The 22551-nt window shown below is 43.3% G+C and overlaps 1 protein-coding gene across 7 annotated transcripts in view; it reads right to left on the reverse strand.

Annotated features, from left to right (window-relative positions):
- DGKI (diacylglycerol kinase iota) overlaps nt 1–22551 on the reverse strand; it is a 248841-nt gene that overhangs the window by 103638 nt on the left and 122652 nt on the right. For 3 of the 7 annotated variants that reach the window (XM_081878843.1, XM_081878846.1, XM_081878842.1), the window contains exons 5-12: nt 19555–19611; nt 15907–15972; nt 11858–11929; nt 10677–10793; nt 5984–6079; nt 5592–5666; nt 4435–4530; nt 1854–1936 (exon numbers count right to left, since the gene is read on the reverse strand). In XM_081878843.1, coding sequence (XP_081734969.1) covers nt 1854–1936; nt 4435–4530; nt 5592–5666; nt 5984–6079; nt 10677–10793; nt 11858–11929; nt 15907–15972; nt 19555–19611 — 662 coding nt within the window. The remainder of the gene's footprint in view (nt 1–1853; nt 1937–4434; nt 4531–5591; nt 5667–5983; nt 6080–10676; nt 10794–11857; nt 11930–15906; nt 15973–19554; nt 19612–22551) is intronic. The other 4 variants (XM_081878848.1, XM_081878847.1, XM_081878844.1 and 1 more) reach the window with 2 other exon arrangements.

Consider the following 22551-nt stretch of genomic DNA (forward strand, 5'->3'; position numbering starts at 1 on the left):
GGAAATCTGGACATATGGCAATCCATGTCGGCAGTGTCATCTTTGGCGATTTTCCTTTAAAACAGCTCATCAACTGTTCTGTCTGGATTTTCACTGTTTGAAATATGGCAACCCTATTCAAACTACATGTGTGGCTTTGTGAAACGTGGCACAATTTCTGCCAGTGATCCTTTTGGCTATATCAATCCTATTTGCCTCTTTTCACACATGCTATTTAACATCCACACACAAAGCAGTCCACGATTGAAAGTGCTATGAAAGCAGCACCTTATAGGAGGTCTAGTAACTATCGGAGAGCACCACCTTGTGGCATTGAAAAATATGGTCTGCATTTCAGATAATGAAAAGTTGCAACACAAAAGTTTACCACTCGTTAGTTTCTCCCTGCAAGAAATCTGTTTTGTGTAGAATTCATGCTCAATTCACATGCACTGAGATGAAGCTGGTGACTTGTCTCACAGAAGTTGTGTCTGTCTTTCACTTGTGGGGTAAATAAATGCACTTCTGTGCAGCTGCTAAGAGAGAGGCTCAGAGCCAATGCCGGATTTACGTACAAGCTAAACAAGCTATAGCTTAGGGCCCCACTCTCTTGGGGGGCCCCCAAAAAATTAAAGGGGAAAAAACCTGGATGTACATTTCCAAAATATAAGATAAAAAACATATAAAATAAAACTTTTGTTATTGCCAAATGCCAATGTGTTTGCATTATTAAGTTTGTTATGAATAAAAATCATTTTAAGTTAGCACTTAATAATTATTTCACTATTAATATAAAAAGGTAAAGGGACCCCTGACCATTAGGTCCAGTCGTGACAGACTCTGGGGTTGCGGCACTCATCTCGCTTTATTGGCCAAGGGAGCCGGCGTACAGCTTCTGGGTCATGTGGCCAGCATGACTAAGCCGCTTCTGGCGAACCAGAGCAGCGCACGGAAACGCCGTTCACCTTCCCGCCAGAGCGGTACCTATTTATCTACTTGCACTTTGATGTGCTTTCGAACTGCTAGGTTGGCAGGAGCAGAGACCAAGCAATGGGAGCTCACCCCGTCGCGGGGATTTGAACCACCGACCTTCTGATCGGCAGGCCCTAGGCTCTGTGGTTTAACCCACAGCGCCACCCGCATCCCTATGACTATTAATATACCTCTTCTTAATTGTATTTCAGTTCAACAATCCTTTGATAAAATACATATTTTATCATGTGCAAATGGCTTTAGATACCTATTAGGTCCATAAATTACCATATAGCATATATTCAACACAAAAAACAGTGACAATTTGTTGTTGACAAAGGACAGCTGGACCCATTACCTTCAGTAGCTTAGGGCCTCATCAAACCTAAATCTGGCCCTGGTCAGAGCTCTCTCTTTGACCTAAAGTTCAGCCCAATTCTGATCCTCTAATACACAATCTCAGTATTGGATTATATAGAAGAATTGTAGAGCACATATTCTGTTGTCATTTTCAGGTATGCAAAGTCAGAACGCTTCATGTTGCATGCTCCTCTTCCAGCTTATTTGCATTCCACAGAATGCTTATGAAGCACACCTGTCCTAAATCCTAGCTTTATCTGGTGAGGTTGTTGGAGCCAAGGAGCCAAGCATTTCAGCAGAGATGCTCTTGTTATAGAACTCTCTCTCCAGGGACTGACTGTGACAGAGACAAAGGGAGTTTAACTTCCCTTCTTTCCATAAATTCTTCTGGACCACCTTGTGAAAGATGTGCTTATTCCAGCCAATATCTCTTAATGGTTGCTTCAAAATGCCCATCATGTAGAGGTACCCTTCAAAATACCTGTGCTAATGCTTAAAAAAAGTGCAAAATAGCAAACCACATCAAACATCTCAGAACTTACGCATCTCTTGGTCCTTCCTGAGAGAGGTCAAAGACCTGGCGTGGGTTCAAGTACCACATGAACATCTGGAGAACCTTAGTACCCTGTCAAGAAAGAGGAAAAGAAAACAGTCAACTTCTCTGAAGCACAGTTCTTGAATCCCTGGGCAAATGCTGCAGCAATATTATTATTTTTAAAAAAGAATTCTTAATTCAGGCCAGTAAAATGTTCTCTTAATAGCCTGAGACAACTGCTGGGGCAGCTCCTTCTCCATCTTCCTCTGCTTAAAAAAGACCTGCATGTGCATAAGAACCTAAGATGAGGTTTTTGGTCAGCCCAAAAGATCCCAGACACTGAGATCCAGCACCAAGGGCCTTCTGGCGATTCCCTCGCTACAAGAAGTGAAGTTACATATAGGGAACCAGGCAGAGGGCCTTCTCAGTAGTGGCACCCACCCTGTGGAATGCCCTCCCATCAGATGTCAAGGAGATGAGTAATTATATAACATTTAGGAAACATCTGAAGGCAGTCGTGTATAGGGAATCTTTTTAAGGTTTAATGTTTTATTGTGTGTTTTTTTTAATATATGCTGGAAGCCGCCAAGAGTGGCTGGAGCAACCCAACCAGATGGGTGGGGTACAATTAATAAATCATTAGGATGATGATTATTATTATTATTATTATTAAATATTTTTTATTATCAGACCAATCAAATCACATCACATAAATACCAAATTACAAAGCCTAATTTTTTTTTTTTGTTGGGGACACCAGATCTACCCACACTGGAAGAATGGCAGATGAAGATGACAGACTACATGGGACTGGCAGAGATGACCGGCAGAATCCGAAACCAGGAGAAAGAGACAGTGGAAGAAGACTGGAAGAAATTTAAAGACTATCTTAATAAATATTATAAAAATTAACGAAAGCTAGAATTGACATGGGTTTAAAAAGTACGTGGTTTACAGAGGTTTGATTAGAGAAAACGAACAGAATTGTTAAAAGCTATGGGAAATACGGGAATGGATTTGCTGATTAGATAATGAAATTAGAATGCAGAAGGGGGAGGTATGAGGAGGTCGATGAAATTAGGTTTAAGAAAAGAAGGATTGAAATTATATTTGTTTATTTTTTTAATGTTTTGTCTGTGTCTGTGTATGTTGTTTTTTCTTATGGTTGTGTAAACTTCAATAAATATTATTTAAAAAAAATAAATAAATTTTTTGTTGGGGGTACCCATATTTCAAGTTCCAAAAGGGATCTAATCCTCTTATTGCTGCTGCATTAAAACTCCACAAATCTGTCCAAATAATGTTCACAATTCTGTCCAATCCTTTCTTGCTGTTTTCCACATCTCTTCTAGTTGTTTTCATATATTTTTCCTTTCTCTTTGTCTTTGTGGCCTCTGATAGTCTCCATAAGCGGGTTCAAACAAATTTATATTCCTGTGTGGATTTTTTCATTTGTCCAAGGGTCATATTTTCAGACAGCAGCCGTGTTCCATTGCTTCTATAAAGAAAAACTTTCTTGCTGTCTACTCATTAGCTTTTTCGCAGGTCTGCCCCTCTGTCTCAGTCCTCGAGGAGGTTCTGCCAAGAATCCAATATGAAAACAAAGCTTCCTCTTCCTGAACATGAGTCTTTCGATAAGACCTGTCAAAATGGTGACTCCCTTTTTATTGCTGTGCCATCAAAAGCCCTTGTTCTTTTTCTCGATCTCACAAGCCAAACTTTAGGTAGTAAATCATTTCCACACAGTTTTTTATCATCCTGCTTAGGTCGGTTAAGCCACGGTTCTTTTTGAGGGGGGGGGGTTATTTATTAATCACATAGAGGAAAAGAAAAAAAGGTTCCCCCCCCCCATCCAGTCCCGCTCCGGCATACTGAACCTGGTGTATTTTCTTCATGTTGTATTCCATTAAATCCAACCCGTTGCTCTCGTTTCACAGAGGTCACTTCAATTAGCAGTCTCCACTCCCGTTCTTCACTTGAAATATGTGCATTTGCTTCATTTCCAATTATATATTTTGAGCTGATGCAAACCAGTGCGCGATTAGAGACAGCGTCAGGGAGAGCCGACTTCACTCGAGGGCTTCATGCCAAGTGCCCTCACCCCCTTCTTTCAAATCCAGGGGTGAATTATGGACACAGCTGGCAAGGCAGTCCCCCCCATTCCCTTGGGGGGGCAAGGGAGGCTGCATACTCCCATATCAGCCTCTTAATTACCTCGTGTGGGTCAGAGAGATGTTATTGTCGGCCATCTTCCAATGCGCCCCCTGGTGGTCCCCCGTATTATGACTATTATTATTATTACTTGTGCTATCAGCTCCCAGTTGAATGTGTTCTTACATTTTATATAATGCATTTGTTTTAATATTTTAACGCTGCAAACTGCCTCAGGTGCCTTGGCTGAAAGGCAGCATACGAAGCCAATCGATCAATAAAATGCGTTACTGAAAGCCAAATCCTCCACTCCAGAAGCATTTAATTCAAGATGGAAGCATTTATTTCTTTTTTGAAATCAATTCATTTTATACCCACTCCTTTGACAAAGACGCAACATGCACAAAATAGCAATGTGTTTGGTGTTCCATCCTTACCTGATTCCCTCCACTTTTTGGATTCACAAATACAAGCAACGGTTTCATGAGTGGGGAAGAGATGGGTTTTACCACAAAAGGACGGCCTTTGTTCTCCTAGAAGAAAGAAAATTAAAATGTGACAGAAGACCTTGGTATGTGTTTTAAGCAATGAGCATGTTGACTCAGGATGCCAGGGGAGAAGGAAGATCACAGGTTCTTCCATCCCTGAATTAGATATGTAAAATTACCAGTCAGAGACACCAGATAATTCAAGATTTACGAAAGAGCTGTGGGTGATGGATTGCATGTTCTAAATATGTTTACAAGAAGCTACACATGTGTCATCATTTTAATAGCAACATTGAAGACATAACATTTGAGGGCAGAGATGGGCTTAAGTCTTTCAAACTTTGAGTCTGTCCTCCATGAGGAAATGAAGACAGCTACCAAGGCAGAATGGACTCTCCCAGTATCACTTTGTGTGACTGAAGAAAGGCAGATGGGTGAATGTTTGGTTTCCAGACCCAAACAGAGTGCTGTATGGGTTATATACACACTCCTTCCACCATCTTGATTGACAGTGGTAGTGGTCAACACTACAACTACTTACTTGCCATGATCTTCTTCCTTCTCCGATAGTTCTCCACTGTGATGCCAATGGAGCCTTTCAAATGACACTATTCACCCCTATCGGCAAAAGTTATATGTTGCCCTATTTGTGACAATGTCTTTTTACTCTTAGACCATATTCACAATATAAAATTTCATCGTCATATCATCCCCTCAGGGAACTTGAGCAATGTAGTTGTGAAGGGGGGGAAGAGAAAAATTAGTCTTCTCTAAAAGAGAATTCTAACAGAGAACCCGCCAGCCTTCAATCCCCCTGTTTCTTTGTGGGATTCCATAACAATCTAGAATTTATCCTCTTGGATTTCATTATCAGTCCTGTAACTGCACACTCAAAAGGAAGAGGGACAAGAATCATTACTTCAGCTATTACAGTTTTAATAAAATATATTTGGCCTGGGAACAGTGGAAACTGAAAACACTCTCCATTGACTGACAGGATTATGACATCAAGAGTTTACATTTCAGAGAACCTCCTAGATTTTTCTTATACCTCTACAGCCACCCCAGCTAATATCAGACCCTTAAAGTGTGCATTAAAGATTTACCTCATTGCTCCTTTTGCTGGCTTTCCTCTTGAAAGACGTCCTTTTCTTCCGCCTGGTCGAATTTTTCAGTGAATTCTGTATATATGTTTTTTTTTAAGGGGGGAGGGAGGAGAAGGGGAAGAGTATTTAAAAAGAACAAACTGAAAAGGAAAGTATCCCTATAAGAAACACCTCTGTGGCAGTACCTTTGGAGAATGATAACACCACACATGCGTGGGTTGAAAAAGACATGCGCCTCATGCTTTGACACTGTCACACCACCGGTTATGGAGAAAGCCACACACTGACTGAGACCACCAGACTGGTACTTTCAGAACTGGAGACTTTCCAAGGCTGCGAGGGAGAAGAATACTAGATGCTCCCATAGACTCACATAACAGCACATGTTGTACCTGCCAACCCTCCCAATTCAGGTAGGAGACGCCCGTTTTCCTTCCGGGGCTCCAGTCTCCCGCCCAATCAGGTTCGTCTCCTAATGTGGAGACCATCTGTGTAAAAAGGTGAAGCAGAATAAGATAAAACGAGCTGAGCCTCATGGGATTTACTGGTGTACTTATTCATTCTTTTCCAAGCTACGCCACTCCCACTTTACTGTGCGCTCCCTTCCAAAGAAGCCTCGTGTGATGTTACTTTTTCTCTCCCTCCTTTGCTTCTGTTTCCTTCTCTCTCTTTTCCCCTTCAGATGTCCTCTACTCTGGGTCAATGAAAGGTCTGCACGCAGATGAAGGTGACAGCTGGCTGGTGAAGGACCCTGTGGGTCAGGCAGGGGAAGGGAAGGTCTCCCAGGCAGGATGGGAGACGGGGAGAAAAAAGGGAAGCTCCCAGGTGAGAGCTCCGAGGGTCCACCTTTTTTCTGTGTGAGAGACCTACCTGTGAGAGCAAAGAAGAGCCACAACAGCAGCACTGCCACCATACAAATATATGGTTAAAAATAACAATGATTAAGGTGTGGATCCCAAAATGCAACATTTGGGTTGAAGGAGAGCCCCAGGTCTGCAAGGTTGATGGCTACTGCTCTATTCAAAGGGATATATGAAGACAACCTTCTGTTGGAAGGGATTCCTGTATCTGAAGAGCTGGCTGGCTGGAGTCCAGTTTAAAGATAATCATAAGAAAGAAAAGTGGGGGTCTTGAAGCTTCCCCTGGTCAGCAAGTTGGAAAGCCACATAAGTCACCTAGTCAGAAGCTTCCTGCCTATGGTGGAAATGTATTGGGTGGGATTCAACTGACGAGCTCTGACAGTGGGAGGCAGCATATACAGACTTTGGCGACAGCAATGGGCTTTCCCCGCCTCTCCTCCTCCCGCGTGTCCCGTGCTCTTGTGACACTGTAATAGATTAACATTGCATTGCAGGTGGATTTCAGGATGAAAACACTCCATGGTGACTTTCCTATGCTTGTTTCACCTGAGGGAACTGTGTAAAAGAAATACACAGAAAATTATGGATATTGTAAACATGTCTGATTTCCCCCAAAGGCTTACTATTGCAGCAAAACTAAGTACCTAGACAAGTTTTATTTTTTAAAAAAACAAGTATGGAAGTGAGCAAGGCTCAGCCTCATCCATCTCCACGCAATGAGTGATCGCCAAAGAAAGAAGCATACACCCTGCTTTTCTCAGCCCTTGTATGTGAAATATTTAGGTGCTCTAAATATCCCAGAAATTTATGACTTATAAGTCATGCTAGGTAGGAACTTTTCTTGCTTTTCTAGGTCACACAAACCTTGCCAGAAGCACTCTTGCTCTCTAAGTCAGGCTAACTGGATGCCACTTAAAATTTGATTTTTTTCATATCATGTGTTCTTAAAATTATAAGATGTGCATTCATTACTCAGAAGAAAATGGAACATGCAGATTCTGTACTCATTCATCAGACTACCTGGGATCTGTCTACGTACTGTTTAGTTAATTGATTCCTTCCCCTTCTCTCCGGGACACATATATTTTTTTCACTAGTCAGGCCTGGCTCCCTGACAATAGCATAATGTCAGGAGTATCTTACCTGCTGGAACATGATCCTCTCTTTCACACTAATGTGTGTGTGTGTGTCTGTGTGTGTGTCTGTGTGTCTTTGCACATCCATAAGCATACATAGAACAAATGGATTCATGTGCCCATGTTTTTCTGTCTCAGGATTCCTTAATATTTTAATCACAATTTATGGGAAATGCCTCTGCATTTAACAGAAAGAAATACCATTTCAGATTATAGCAGGAAGGCTGGAAGGAAGTGTTGTATATGAGAGGCCTGATTAAACCTAAGAGTATGTGTCATAAATATTATTTTATGCATTGCCTGGAAGAATAGAAAATAATAATTTAAAACCCCTGCATGCCAAAGGTACAAATCTCTTTGCATAGAAGATAAAAAAGGGGGAAGTGGTTACTTAGCCTGTGCAGATAATTACCCACACAGGCCAAATAATCACTTTTTTTTTCTTTTAGGCAAAGGTTGAAATATATTGGCATGCCTATTTATTTTATTTTAGTAGACATGTGTATGCTGTTTTTCTAGGCAAAGCCAGTCCAAAAAAGCTTACAGCAATAAAAAGCACATTTATTTAAACAATCAATTTTACTAAAAAAAGAAAAAAGGATAAAACCAATTCCAAAAAAATATAATAAAACCAGCCCAGGCCAAGGTAATCATTTATAGTGGGGTTGTAAAGCTGAAGTGAGTTAGAGGAGCAATTTCACTTTCTAATAGAAATCTAGTGGTCACAATGACTTTGACTAACATTTCATTTCTGTTTCAGAATTTTATAAATTCCTCTTCTCATGGCCAGCCATCCACTGCGAGTGTTCTACTTCTTTGGATATATTTAAGGTGGGGATGGTTGCTTTGAAAGAGGCTCCGTTGTTAAAGTCCCTTTCATGATGACCAGCCACCTTTTATCCCCCCAGTGCAAAGTGCCAAATGGTCTGTGTTCCAAATCTCGCCAGGCACAGGAAGCGAATCATAGCCACTGATTATTGTTTTGCTTTGCTTTTTGGATTAAAAAGTTAAAGATCAGAAGAAGATATATAATGTTCCTGTTGGGTCATTTATGACCTCGTGTACACAGAATGAAGCAAGTGGGTACTCACGAAGAGTTTAAAATATAGATCAGCCAGACAGCAATTGGAGAATAAGAAGGTGAGGTTTATTGCCAGGCAATAAGGACCCAGTTGGAATATTTTCCAAAGAACTGGGACCCCGATTGACAGAAATCCAGAGGTCTTTATACCTGAGTAGATCACAGCAAATCATTGATCATGAGACAATCATGAGGGATTCACAACATTGTCAGCGAGAATCAGCCAATCAGCAAGCGGTTGTCACGCTACTTGACCCCCAGTCAAGCCTTGGTCAGCACCGGATTCTAGTTCTGCTTTCCGATGCTTGCAGTGACGCTCTGTCTAACCTTTCCCCCAATTATGACAGGACAGGGAGCTTGGACATTCTGTGGTTTTGCTCTTCCTGTTCTGTGGATTAATTTAGCCTGTATCTGAGGGGTATTTGTATCAGAATCTCTGATTCATGTCTTTCCCCCTTGTCCGGGGTGCACAGATATTCAGGGGAAAGGTCGGTTCTAACTTTTTGCCGTTTCAAGCAGTTTGCAGCACAGCTTCCCTTTTGATTCAAAATGGATTATAAAGTACTGTAATCCTTGATTTGTATAAGCATATTTGGATATATATTGAATATATTGGTTTCTGATAACTGATTGTGTGGATAGCATAGGGGTAGCCCTTCTCCCTTGCCTCAAGAAGACTGAACTAGAGTAGAGACTTCCAAAGATGTCAGCCATCTTGTGTAGCGGAATCTGCTTGTGCAATGGTACTTCAGGTTTATTTTCTCCAACCTCTACTGTTCCCATTTCAAATGTCCTCAAAATATGTTCCAACCCTCTGGACCTGATTTTGTGGGCATGCAGAAGGGGAGGAGAGGAAGGAGAAGCCCCATTTTGCAAGCAGAAGCCCACTCATACTACATTGGATCTCACCCAATTTCTTCAGGTCAAAGTACACCAAACCATCTTTCCCTTGACAATCAAAGGTACCATTTCCAAATGTATATACACAAGTTACCAGGGGAGGAGGTGGAAACACCCCTCACTTTCCAGAGAGAACTAAATGCTTAAGCATTCAAAAACACTCACCAGATAGTAGAGGAAACCATGAACGGAGGGACCAGTGGAGGGACAGAGTAGGGACAGGGTTGGCCCTACCATTAGGCAGAGTGAGGAAGCTGCCTCAGGTGGCATATGCTTTGGGGCAGGAAGCAGTGGTGAGGTGTTGGAGCATAGGGCTGAGTGTGCTACATGGCCTGCCATGTGCCCCCTAAGCTTGAGGGTGCTGTTCTATCACCAGTTTCAACTCCCAGTCTTGGCAGATGAATGGGCAGCAGGGAGCCATCTCATCCTTTGCCTCAGATGGCAAAAGTCCTTGGTCCAGCCCTAAATAGAGAGCTGAGCAAATGCAGCCCTGAACCAACAGCCTCAGAACCTTTAAAGGTACAGGCAGGATCTCCAGGATGCAATCTGGCAAATCTAACTCTATTCCAGGAGCGGGAAACTGGATCCATCCTTATCTCCCCCTAAACACACCGTGGTCCAAATATGACATGTGTGTGGAGCCACACACATGTCAATCACCTGATGCCACAATGAAGTCATAGATTACCCCTCTTTCTTTTCTTAATATTAGGCTTGCAACCACCCACTGGCCAGCTGCATCTTAACCTGTCCTATGACCAAATGGGGGAGCCTGGTGCTACTAATTCAGCCCATGGGCTGGAGGTTCCTCACCCCACCAGCTAAATTCAGACAGGGAAGAAGGATAGAAGAATTTCATTATTGCTTCCAACAATGACCCCACGAAGCCTAGTATTCTAGTTCTCCACAATCCAAAACAATATGGTGAAGGAATCCTCCCAAAGGAGTAACTGGAAAGACTGGATAATGGCTTATAACACTTATGAGTGCAGAAGGTGGTGGGTTTGTGGACAAAAGGAAGTGAAGCATACCTGTCTGGCAAACTATCAGGTGTTTAAGCCAAGCAAGCCAACCAGCAGTGTCAAAACAGACATTGGCATGCAGTTACCTGAGGTTTCTTCACCTTAATGATCCAGGTGGGAGGTACGATAACAGCCGCATGAGCTCCGAGGGAACATGGCTCTTCAATGTGCTGCAGCATGAAGCAGGTAACCTTATTGTGAAACTTGAGAAAGGAAAAGAGAGGCACCAATGAAACAGGGAGAGAGGTGTGAGAGAGAAAATAATGTTGTAAAACAGGGCTGAGAGAAGAAGAGGAGGGGGGAGGAGGAGGAGGAGGAGTTTGGATTTGATATCCCGCTTTATCACTACCCGGAGGAGTCTCAAAGGACTAACAATCTCCTTTCCCTTCCTCCCCCACAACAAACACTCTGTGAGGTGAGTGAGGCTGAGAGACTTCAGAGAGAAGTGTGACTGGCCCAAGCTCACCCAGCAGTTGCATGTGGAGGAGCGGGGAATCGAACCTGGTTCACCAGATTACGAGTCCACTGCTCTTAACCACTACACCACACTGGCATAGATCTTTCGGACCCAGCAGGCCAGATACTCATCTCTCCATCCGCACAAGCCAATTTTCACAGGCAGGTGGGACATTCATCTGACACCATCATGGCATTAGATGATTGGTGCCTGTCCAAGTCCCTTGAACAGGGCTTCCAAAACACCTGACAACCAGCTGGCTGCCAGGCGCTTGGGAACTGCTGCGCAAAAGGATCTGCCAGCCGCTTGGCTCAGGAACCACTAAGCACAGGGATTGCAAAGCAATATATACCGGGGGGGGGGGGACACCTATGAAAATGAGGTGCTTTTTCTTTAAATGAATGCTTTTATGCTCTTCTGTGTATGCTCAATATTTTGCATTTCCCCTTTCCTGACTCTCTTGCCAGGTTTTTTTGTATGCTGTATCAATAAACAATCATCTTAATGGACCAAAGGAAGGAAATAAAAGGAAAAATAATGCCCTATTAGTGCCATGAGTGCAAGAAAAAGGAGACGTTCTTCAGTATGTTTGTGGGAGAGGAATGCAGCACATCCACCTCTCACAGTACAGATACTTGGCATTTTAAGGAGAGCCGAGTGGAAAAATAACAGAATAAGCCAGGTAGAGCCTGCCCGCAGGATTTTTTCTTATTAAAGATGCTGCCTGTGCAATCAAAGCAGAACCATCCAAGGTATGCTGGCGAGACGGTCACAAGCACTCACACAGTTCACTGGGCAAAAGTCACTTACTGCCTGCTTGCACCAGGAGCAGCTGATGGCCACAATCTCTTTACTGTGGAAGGAGAATTTTTGCTGAAAGCCCTGTAACGACAAGGTGAGTTTATCACATCCATCACCTAACAATCACATTGCACAGCTGTCCTGCCCCACCCAAAAAAAAAAAATGTTTGGTGTGTACTGCATGCATGGTAAAATTTTGTTTTATTTTCCTTACAAGTGAGACTACAGGGGAGTATCTTCCTCTTTTGTCAACCAGACCTTGATTAAATTGTGGTAGGACCACCAAGGGGCAGATAAAATAGGGGGGCTGCCAAGGAGACAGCAGATCTGGCCTCCCAGGAGCATGTCACAGCTGTTGCTGCAGTAGCAGCTGCAGTAGCAGCAACAGCAAGGCATTCCCTGAAGGTCAGATCTTCTATCCCTGTGGAACCTGCTGCCTGAGGTACTTGCCTCAGCTCGCCTTATGAGTGGACCGGCCCTGCTTTTTAAATGGTGCAATGGAGGTATAAGAGAATCCATTTCTGGGGAAACTTCATCCAATGGGCAATTCACCCATAATGTTAATGAGACTTAAATCTAGATGTCCAGTCTCTGGTATTGTTTCTGCTAAGCCCTGATGCCTTCAGGATTTTTTTGCAGATGAAGTCTCCAGCACGGCATCCTCAGTCATCTCCCCCAACCTTGGAGAAGCAGGGCGTGCAAACTTAGAATTCTTTTTGGCTGCATCTGAACTCCTTGCATACTTTGTGCAAAGCAGAAATAAGAAGGTAAGATGAGCCCTGCTGGATCAGGCCAATGGTCCGTCAAGTCAAGCATCCTTTTCTTACAGTGGCCAACCAGATGCCTGTGGGAAACCCACAAGTAGGACGCAAGCACAAGACCACTTTCCCCTTCTGTGACTTCCAGCAACTGGTATTCAGAGGCATCACTGCCTCTAACCTTGGATGCAGAGCCTAGTCATCACAGCTAGCAGCGACTGGTGGCCTTCTCCTCCATGAATTTGTCTAGTCCTCCTTTAGAGTCATCCACGTTGTTGGCCATCACTGCATTCTGTGCAAGCAAGTTCCATACTTTAACTATGCGCTGCGTGAAGTACATCCTTTCATCTGTCTTGAATCTTTCTGTATTCACCAACATTGGATGTACACGAGTCCCAGTGCTTTGAGAGAGGGAGAAAAGCATTTCTCTATTCACTTTCTCCATGCCATGCATACATTTATAACATGTCGCCTCTTGCCTTCTCTCTAAACTAAAAAGTCTCAAACTCAAATTTTGTCTATATAAAGAACCAAGAAGAAGGAATGGAGGGAAGTCGTGAGGTCTAAAGAACCTCAAAGATAAGGTTTTGAAAAAGATATTTGTGAATTTGGGGGTGGGAGGGGGAAGTACTATTGTGATTAAATGTGGAATTCAATTGTGAAAATTGTGGAATTCAATTGTGAAAATTGTGAAAATAAATTGTGAAAATAAAAATATATTTTCAAACTCTGTAGCCTTTCCTCAGGGGGGAGTCTCTCCATCCCATTAATCATTTTGGTTGCCCTTTTCTGAAGCTTGTCTAGGTCTATGGATGATAACACTGTGAAATGGTAAGAGCAGGAGCACAGAGGGTCACTTATTGATTTGGGGACATGAGCAAATGTCCAAGTATTCTGCCCTCTTTAACCAGAGGACCTGCTTTATTTCCAAGCAACAATAATCAAAACTTGGACCTCGTACATGCTCTTTGGAACCCAGCTACAGCCTCTGCCCAAATCCTCCCCATTTTTCAACACAGGTGTGGGGAACTGGATCTGGAGCCTTATCTGCCCCATCCCTGTGGGGATAGTTTGACCACTGGGTAAAGCCTCCCATCTGTCAATCACCTGACATCAGATGTCAGGTGACCCGCTTTGCCCACACAGACTCAATGCCAGTGCTTGCAAAGCACTGTGCGCAGGACTTGATGGACAGCACCTCCTACTCCCACCCCTTGGACCCAGTCACATCCTTACTTGCCCCATACCTGACATAATATATGGCACTAGGTGGAAGACAGAGGGGCAACGCCTTGGCAAAGTGGCCCACTAACTGGAGGTATCTTATGCCCGGTTCGACAGCATTGAATACCTTCTGCCTTTACCAAACTCCTGCCTGACACACACATATATAATAGGAAATTGTTTCTTAACGATGCAGTGAAGAGCCAGGCTTCAAAAACCGCAGGAACTTTATAATTGGTTCACGTAGAAAGATAAAGAGATATGTCATTGGGGTATTTTTTTGAAGTGGGGGAAGAAAGAATAAGAAAGATGGTGAAATTATCTTGCTTCACAAAAAAGTAATAATTCAAAACAGGCTGAGAGGACTGGGTGATGCGAGAGGCAGAGATGCTGCTTGGAGATAATGGGACTCTGATTCTTTTCCACAGTTCTTGCAAATTGATTTTATTTTTTTTCTAATTCACTAAACTTGAGAACCGGGGCTGTAATGAACGTGGAAAGATGAGCTTGGCATTTAAGCAGATTTGAAAAGCCTCAAATTGATAACAATTTTGAATATCATATTGTTTAATTGCTCGAGGGGCTGAAGGCTTTATTAAGGCTTCCAGCTCTTGAACCATGTAAGTCTCTCATAATCTTGAGATTTGAGTCTGCAAGGCTCTTCCTGCGTTGCCAGTGCACAATATCAGAACACTGTGCAATCAGACTTATTATCTTTCATACTATTTCATGTTTACTAATGCTCTACCAAATGATTGTACTGTGTGCATCAGCCTTCCCTAAGATGGTGCTTTGGACTACAAAACCTATCAGTCCCAGCCAGTACAGGTGAAGAGGGATTTAGAGTAAATCCAGGGATCTTGGTGCATAGCGGTGGAATCATGTGCATGCCCTTTTCATGTGCTTCAAGCAGGCACAATGCATGCATGTGTGTGTGAAGAAGGGGCCAACTCTTCCCCCAGTCTACTCATATCCCCTAGAATAGTCTTACCCCAACCTGGCGCTCTTTGGATGTTTCAGACTACATCTCCCATCAACCCCCAAAGCCCCAGCCATCATTGCCTATGGCCAGGGATGTTGGGAATCGTAGTCCAAAACACTCAAACAGCACCAGGTTGGGGGGAAGGCTGGTGTATGTGTGTGTATTGCTATTTATCACACCCTGAGATCACCTGACAACGAAGGGCAAAATAGAAACTATATATGATGGAAATGAACTAAAGGTGTTGGAAGCTACAGCAAATGTTACATGCTTCCTTTCTGAAATCAATTTTGTTTTTAAAAAAACTGGAGAGGGGAGTGGAATATGGGACAGAGCAAGTCCATGGAACCATTAAGGAAAAGAACAAGGGAGAAGCTCTAATCCTTAAAATGAATTAATGTTATGTCAAGGAGCATGGCCAACTAGAGAACTGAATGAATAAATGATATGCAAAGCTTTAAATGCTGTAGATATTAGTCAGGGCCGGTCCTGTCATTGGACAGAGTGAGGCAATTGCCTCAGGTGGCAGAAACTGAGGAGAACAGCAGAAAACACCTTGGCTGTTCTTCCTGAGTCACTCCCCTCCGTCAGAGTCCACAGCTATGTGCCCCAGGCCTGTCATACACCCACCCTGCTTGCGGTCCTCAGATTCACTAAGGAATAAGATTCAACAGGCAATATGTTACTGGGACAAGTTCAAGGTCTTGCTATAAGGCCCAGAACAACCGAGGACCAAGTTACTTCTGGGAATGCCTTACCTTATATACCCCCTGCCCAGTCACTTCAATCCTCAGGAGGGACACCTTAGTTTCACATGCTCCCAAGGTTCAGCTTTTGTCCATCAAGATCGGTGCATTTTAGCACCTTCCTCCTGGAATGTGCTTCCAATGAACATCAGGTAGGCACCTACAGTACTGACATTTAGGCACCTGCTTAAAATGCATCTGTCACCCAGAGATTTATTTATTTTTGGTCAATAAAATAAATGGCCAATCTGATCGGCCTCTGTATATGGACTCTGGGGTGTGTGGTGGCAGGCAGGATTCATCTTCAAGCAGCAAGATGAATTGTGCTGGTCCCGACATTATCCTTACCTTTCCACACTGCTTGCACTTCCCCTCCTGCCGCCGCCTGTGTACCCAGTGATGTCGGACAAAGTTCTGCAGGGGGAGGCAGTGGAAGCAAGGAATAAAATTAATACAAGAAAACACAGCCCAGCATCCGGTGCAGAACTTTGCATTCCAAAGCCACCATTCACATATGGCAGCCTAGAGATCGCCGCTGGCATTGCTGGGAGGCAATTCAGAAAGGAAGGGATAGGAGCTGTCAGCTGCTCTGAAGCACACATAAGAGAGAGATGCTCCATAACAGAAAATAAAATAAGGCATTTTGGCTTTTGGTATTCAAAGCAGTATTCCTCCACATCCCATTTTTAAAAAATATAAGTTGTGTCACACACACAATTTATAATAATAATAATAATTTTACTATTTATATCCATTCTCCAGCCACCTTCAGACACTCACACAGGTCCTTCACTACCTTCCATAGTTCTGATTTGAAGAGGTAGAGCTGGGTATCATCCTCATGCTGGTGAACATGCAGCCCAAACCCCCTGATGATCTCTCCCAGTAATCTCATATAGATGTTGAAAAGCATTGGAGAGGGTATGGAGTCCTAAAGCACCCCACAAGCGAGAGCCCAGGAGTCTGAACACTCATCCCTCAACACCACTTTCTGGACACAGCCCAGGAGAAAGGAGCAGAACCACTGCATAACAGTGCCCCCAGCTCCCAGCTCTTCCAGACGGTCCAGAAAGATGTCATGGTCAATAGTTAAAGGCCACTGAGAGATCCAGCAGGACCAGGAAACAGCTATCATCTCGGTCCCTAGCCCACCAGAGATCATCGACCAGTGCAACCAAGGCAATTTCAGTTTGATACTTTCACATGGTTTTGCATGTAGTGTGGGTTTTTTTATGCATTGTGATTTACTGTTATTTCTACTGGTTATAGTTTAGCAATCATTTATTGTAACTGTTAAGAGCAAATTTCTGTTTATTATTTACTGATACTTTGTGAGTTAATTTTATTGTGCACTGTTATATTCAAATATATTGTTGAATATTACTTTACTTGATATAAGTTGTTTAATTTAAAGTTATGGTTTTTTATGACTTTGTCGCATTGGATCAGATTATTATAAGGTGTGTGATCTTTGTTGTATATTCTGTTGTTGTAAATTGCCTTGCACATAGTAATATAGAAAGGTGGCATACAAATTAAAAGTAAAATTAAGTGATTTTTTTTTTTAAGGCTATGTCTGCACCAGATAGTTTCTGAAGAATTTGGTCCTGCTCCCTGAATTATCTACTAGCTATTTATGCTCCATGGTTACTCATCTTCCTAGGCCTAATCCACATTCTTGACTCCATCTTTCAAGGCAAAATCATGGGCAGCAGACCTGTGTGTAAACTGTTTTATAGGCCTTGCAGGAGCTGGGCTGGACTTCTGTTCTTTGGGACACTGAGGGCTCGCCCACACTCCTGCTTATCCCATGCCTAGAAAATAGGAGTCCAAGTGGTTTTGCCTTTGGCTCTGCACTTTCCCCTGGAGAACACACACCGTAGCACTAAATCGAAATGACCGACAAACTGCGGGAAACCCAATCAATGCTTGCTCCAATTCAATGGTCAACCATGGGTTTTCCTGGGAGAAAGCAGATAGGCAAATGGAAGTGTGAATGAGCTCTAAGACTACATATGCACTAAGCCATGCTGCTGTCAATCAATCTGCAATGTGCTTCTCTTTTCAGAATGAGCCCAGTTTCTCATGAAGCAGGTATCAGGAGCAAATGATACACAACTAGTGTATCTAGTATTCTGGGCTGAATTCCCCATCCTGGAGAGTGCTTATGAAACATGGTGATCCCGTGGTCTTCTTCTCCCCTCCCCAGTGGACAACTGAAGCAGCTTCTTCAAGGCTCTGCTCAAGCAATTTGGGACATTATCTGACGAGGGGAGAGAGATGCTGTGTTGGCCAGCAGGCAATAGCTTTTTCTACCTGCCTTGCTTTACCCTCCAGCCCTAGAAGCCTTCATAAGGGAGCTGTTTCCAGAGGAAGAACTGTGAGGGGAAGGAGACACTGTTTGCCACCAGGGCGTGTTTGGTTTCTCACCTGTGTTGCCCCACCTGCAGCCTGAGGAACCTTCACAGAGGGAGTTGCTGCCACAGGCATTATATGTATGTGTATTTTAATGAGCCAAATAAAATGAAAATTATGAGTCAAGGAGATGTGGAGAGTGTGTATTAGCTTAACAGTGCTTAGTTTATTTTTTGGTTGCTATTGTCTTCATGTTGTTTATTTTGTTTTATAGATTATAAATGCTGCATTGATTTGTTATTCATATAATGACTTCTGCTTTAAAGCCACTGTTTGGCTTATTATTCAGTTGTTGTTGCTTTGTTAACAGTGTTTTACACATCGTATCTGTTTCACTGACGATTTGTTAATTATTCTGTATGATTTGCGCTGTATTTGTGATGCTCTATTATGTTTTATTATATCATTATTATTTGTTCTTCGTAAGCTGCTTTGGGGTTCATTCGAATGAAAAGTGGCAGAGAAATATAATAAATCAAAATCAAATCAAGGTCTAAGACTTCTCCCAAACAGCAAGCAAAACTGCCTTTTAAAGTGGTTCGGGGGGGGGGCCTGAAGAAGCCCATTTGAACCATGTCAAGTGCACCTTTGACATTGTGTTTTCATTCTTCTGCTGTGCTTCCCCCTTCTCCTTCCTTCAACCCCACCAAATATCTCCGCCTCCCATGTGGCTTTCCTAGAGTCCTGCATGTCACAAGAGATGAAGGAGAGGATGCACAGCAGAACCAGGGAGGCGAAAGGCAGCGCTTGCCTGCTGTTTTTAGGAATTAAAGGCATATGAGACCAGGGCCCTGCAGGATCTGATTTCTTTCCGCAGGGCCTGTAAGATAGAATTGTTCAGCCTGGCTTTTGGCTTGGAATTAACTTGATCCCCTCCCCCTCTTTCTTTTTTCCTTTTTCCTTCTGTGATGGAACTCCTACTTGGGGACTTCCCTGGCTTTTTTCTGGCCCATGTAGGACCAGTCTGGAAAGTTAGCCTTGGTGAAGACGATGTTTTCTTTTTTATATATATAAATAATTTTTATTATTTTCCAATACAAAACAAAAAATACAGTTATACCAAATTTTCACAAATTTTCACAAATTTGTTGCTTTTTGGACTTCCTTCGGATTCTCTGAGAATCATCCATATTTGCTTCTCAGTTTACGCATTTCTCTGTATATATTGCAGACGATGTGAAGACGATGTTTTCATCCCAAAAAAAGTTTTTGAGTTTCTGCTGAAATGAGGCTGCATTTTAATGTTGTATTTTAATCTTGTTTTTTAAGTTGTATTTCAATCAATTGTTCTATATCTGGTGTTAGCCACACTGATCCCGGTCTTGGCGGGGGAGGGTGGGGTATAAATTATTATTATTATTATTATTATTATTATTATTATTATTATTATTATTAAACACTCTCTGGTTTGCAGCCTGGCAGGCTGAGCACCAGGAGAAACTGAAAAGCAGAGAAGCCGTTTCCAAAGCTCCACTGGATCTGAAAGTATCCCTCTGCACCCCCCCCCCCAAGAACGAAGCAGTTGCTTATGGGCCACAATCCTGCAAAGAGACTCATAGGTAACGTTCACAAACCACTCACCTCTCTGGGAGATCTAGAGCCGCCTTCTCGGAAAGTTGGCTTGCAACGAAAGTTAATCTGCCAGGTGGGAAGCAAGAAGACAGGAGTAATAATGGCAGACCTATCCCCATGATGAAACAGGCCACCCCTCCCAAGCACCAAAAGAGGTGGTAAAGGGCTGTAACTTAGTTGCAGAGCATCCACTTTGAATGCAGAAAGTCCTAGCTTTGATCCCTAGCAACATCTTCCAGTAGGGCTGCCTGAAACCCTTTAGAACCTCTTCCAGATATTGTAGACAGTACTGAGCTAGGTGGACCGGTGGTCTCCCTTCCTAGACCACTTCCTATGTTCCTATAGTTCCAGGCTCAGTATAATACAGATTCAGTATTGGTCCACGTTGGATGGCAATGGATCTCTAGGACTGGGCAGCTGACTGGCGGGAGTACAGGTGATATGCTTGTTCTGGACCTAGTCCTTGGAGCAGGGGCCCAGTGCCACCACGAAACAGCTGCCCCATTTACTTGCAAGCCACAAGGTGCCTTAGCCAACCCATCAGGATTGCTGGAGGAATCCATCGGACCACCTGCCCAGCAGCTGCAAAAATCTAGCAAAGGTGTGCAGTCGTGTGCGCGCAGAGCAATATGTTTGGCACCAGCTTGGCTGCAGGAGTTGCAGGAAGGAGGCATACAAGATGCCATCCCATCGTCTTAGGGATTCTACTCTGGATTTCTGTGGGGTTCACTCCTTTGCCATTTCTTCTGCCGAAGATATCTCACAAGGAAGCAGAAGTTTAGGATCAGAGCCTTCCTTCTCCAAGATGGGCTACCTTCCCACACTGGTCAGCCCCACTGGCCCCTCACTTCCCTCTACGGCATGTACAGAAACCACCTTCCTGGCTACTGGGCCCACTATTGGTCTTCTCCACTCTACCAGAGCCTGTCTTCACATGCAAAGGAAGTCCCTAAGTCACCAACAGTTTGAGACCCGTCAGCTACTCTCACCTGGTTGAGCCAGCCAGATGAAGCCATTGTCTATGGTTTGGCTGCTGTCACATGCTTACAGCTTCTAGGAGCCGCAGGTGAGAGCTGAGTGCAGGGTAGGGACCAATGGTGAACAAACTATCCCAGAAGGAGGATGACGTATTCCCTACCAGAGGTACTTCTCCTCCCCAAACACCTCATACACTCCACTGCTCCAGAATTTCAGGCTGGGGTCTTTCCCAGCCCTACCTGGAGATGCTGGGGACTGAACCTGGGACTTTCTGGATACAAAGCAGATGCTCTACCTCTGATTCTTGCCCCCTTCTCTTTAAATGCTCATCATTACAGTTCATGCTTCCCCCCCAAAAAAAACTCTTAAGCATGTCGTGCTTTGCATTATGGACAATAAAAACAGCACATCTGCACGTCATAAGACAGGACTAAATGCATATAACGAGGGCTATTGTTAGTTTGCTAGCTAAGTTCTTATGCTGAGGCATTTAACAATTCATAAATCATTTCGTGAACAACATCCATCCCCTCTTGACAGTGACAGATGTGCATATATAGTGTCAGAATTCAAACGCTAATGTCAGCAAAATGCCTGGAAAACAAACGTAAAACTCAGGCTTCTAAGGTACTTGTGTCTCTTCCAGTGGCATATTGATCATACTGCTGGAAATCATTAGAAATACACATTCTTCCGAAGCATATAGTATAGAGGAAAATTGTAGTTTCTGGTGGGGGCCTCTATTACGATATGAATATGTTGTACATCCTGTATGACACCAAAGCCAGAACTAGATATTGCAAATCAGAGTTGTTGTACAACTCCCATCATCTCTGACCATTGGTCATACTGGCTGGGGCTGATGGGAGTTGGAGTCCAATGACATTGCAGGGGTTGGACTAGATGATCCTCAAGGTCCCTTCCAATTCTATGACTCTATGACGTCTGGAAGGACACAGTCTCTCCACCTTCAGTTGTTCATCCTGTGTGACAGCCCACCCCACGGGAGCGAAGTCTGGGTCCAACCCTGTTTCTGAAACCCTGAAGCCTAGAGAGTCACTTTTGCTTGCTTGTTTGTTTCTTAAAATGGAAGTTGAGATTCTGTGACCAAGCAAAAAATACAAGTACTCTTGACCTACATATGGCCTGGAGAATGCATGTCAGCGCGCCCCACTCCAAGCCGTTAAGCCGCCTCAAATGCTACCATTAAGCTTTTGACCCTTCTATAGATCTTGCCAAGATAGGAAAGCTATCTAAATTGTAATCATATTGTTTAAAATTCAGCCTAGATGCTGGGCACTGGGCCAGGCAATGGATTAGCCGCTGCCACAAGATAAAGTTTGAGGCAGATTTATATGCCGGATTGACCTTGGGGTTCTTTCCTTTATAAACTAACTAACCTGGCTATTTCACAATCTTTTGTGTCTGGAGGCATGTGGCTCTCCGCTAGATGTCATCAGTACTGAACTTGTACGAAGAAATGATTATAATTCCCAGTAAAGGTCAGCAAGAAAATTCAACCAGCATTTCATTTCAGAACCTGCTGTTCTGCTACCCTCTAATGCTTCCCCTGCTCTGCACAGTAACAGAAAAAAGAAGTCATGTGTATTTTGATGTTACACACATATCCGCCAATTTTGATTTATGCATCAGATTAGGGCCACATTCACATTATACATTTAAAGCAGTGCCATACCACTTTAAACAGTCATGGCTTCCCCCAAAGAATTCTGGGAGTTGTAGTCTGTTAAGGGGGCTAGGAGTTGTCAGGAGACTCTTATTTCTCTCCCATATAGGGTTGGCATGTGTCCTCTTTTTCCAGGACATGTCCTCTTTTTCAGGATTAAAATTTCTGTCTGGGCAGGTTTTTTTTTTTAATTTGGCAAAATGCTTGGGATTTTTGGTTTGGTTTTTTTTGTTTACAGTAACCCAAGATATATTTTTTTTGGTGCATTAGACTCAGATCTAAGGCACCCGGCTAAGCTAGTTAGCAGCAGAGAATCACAACAGAGCAGCATCTTAAACTAG

The sequence above is a fragment of the Podarcis erhardii genome (genome assembly GCF_964252035.2).
Source record: "Podarcis erhardii genome assembly, chromosome: 10".
Classification (NCBI taxonomy): domain Eukaryota; kingdom Metazoa; phylum Chordata; class Lepidosauria; order Squamata; family Lacertidae; genus Podarcis; species Podarcis erhardii.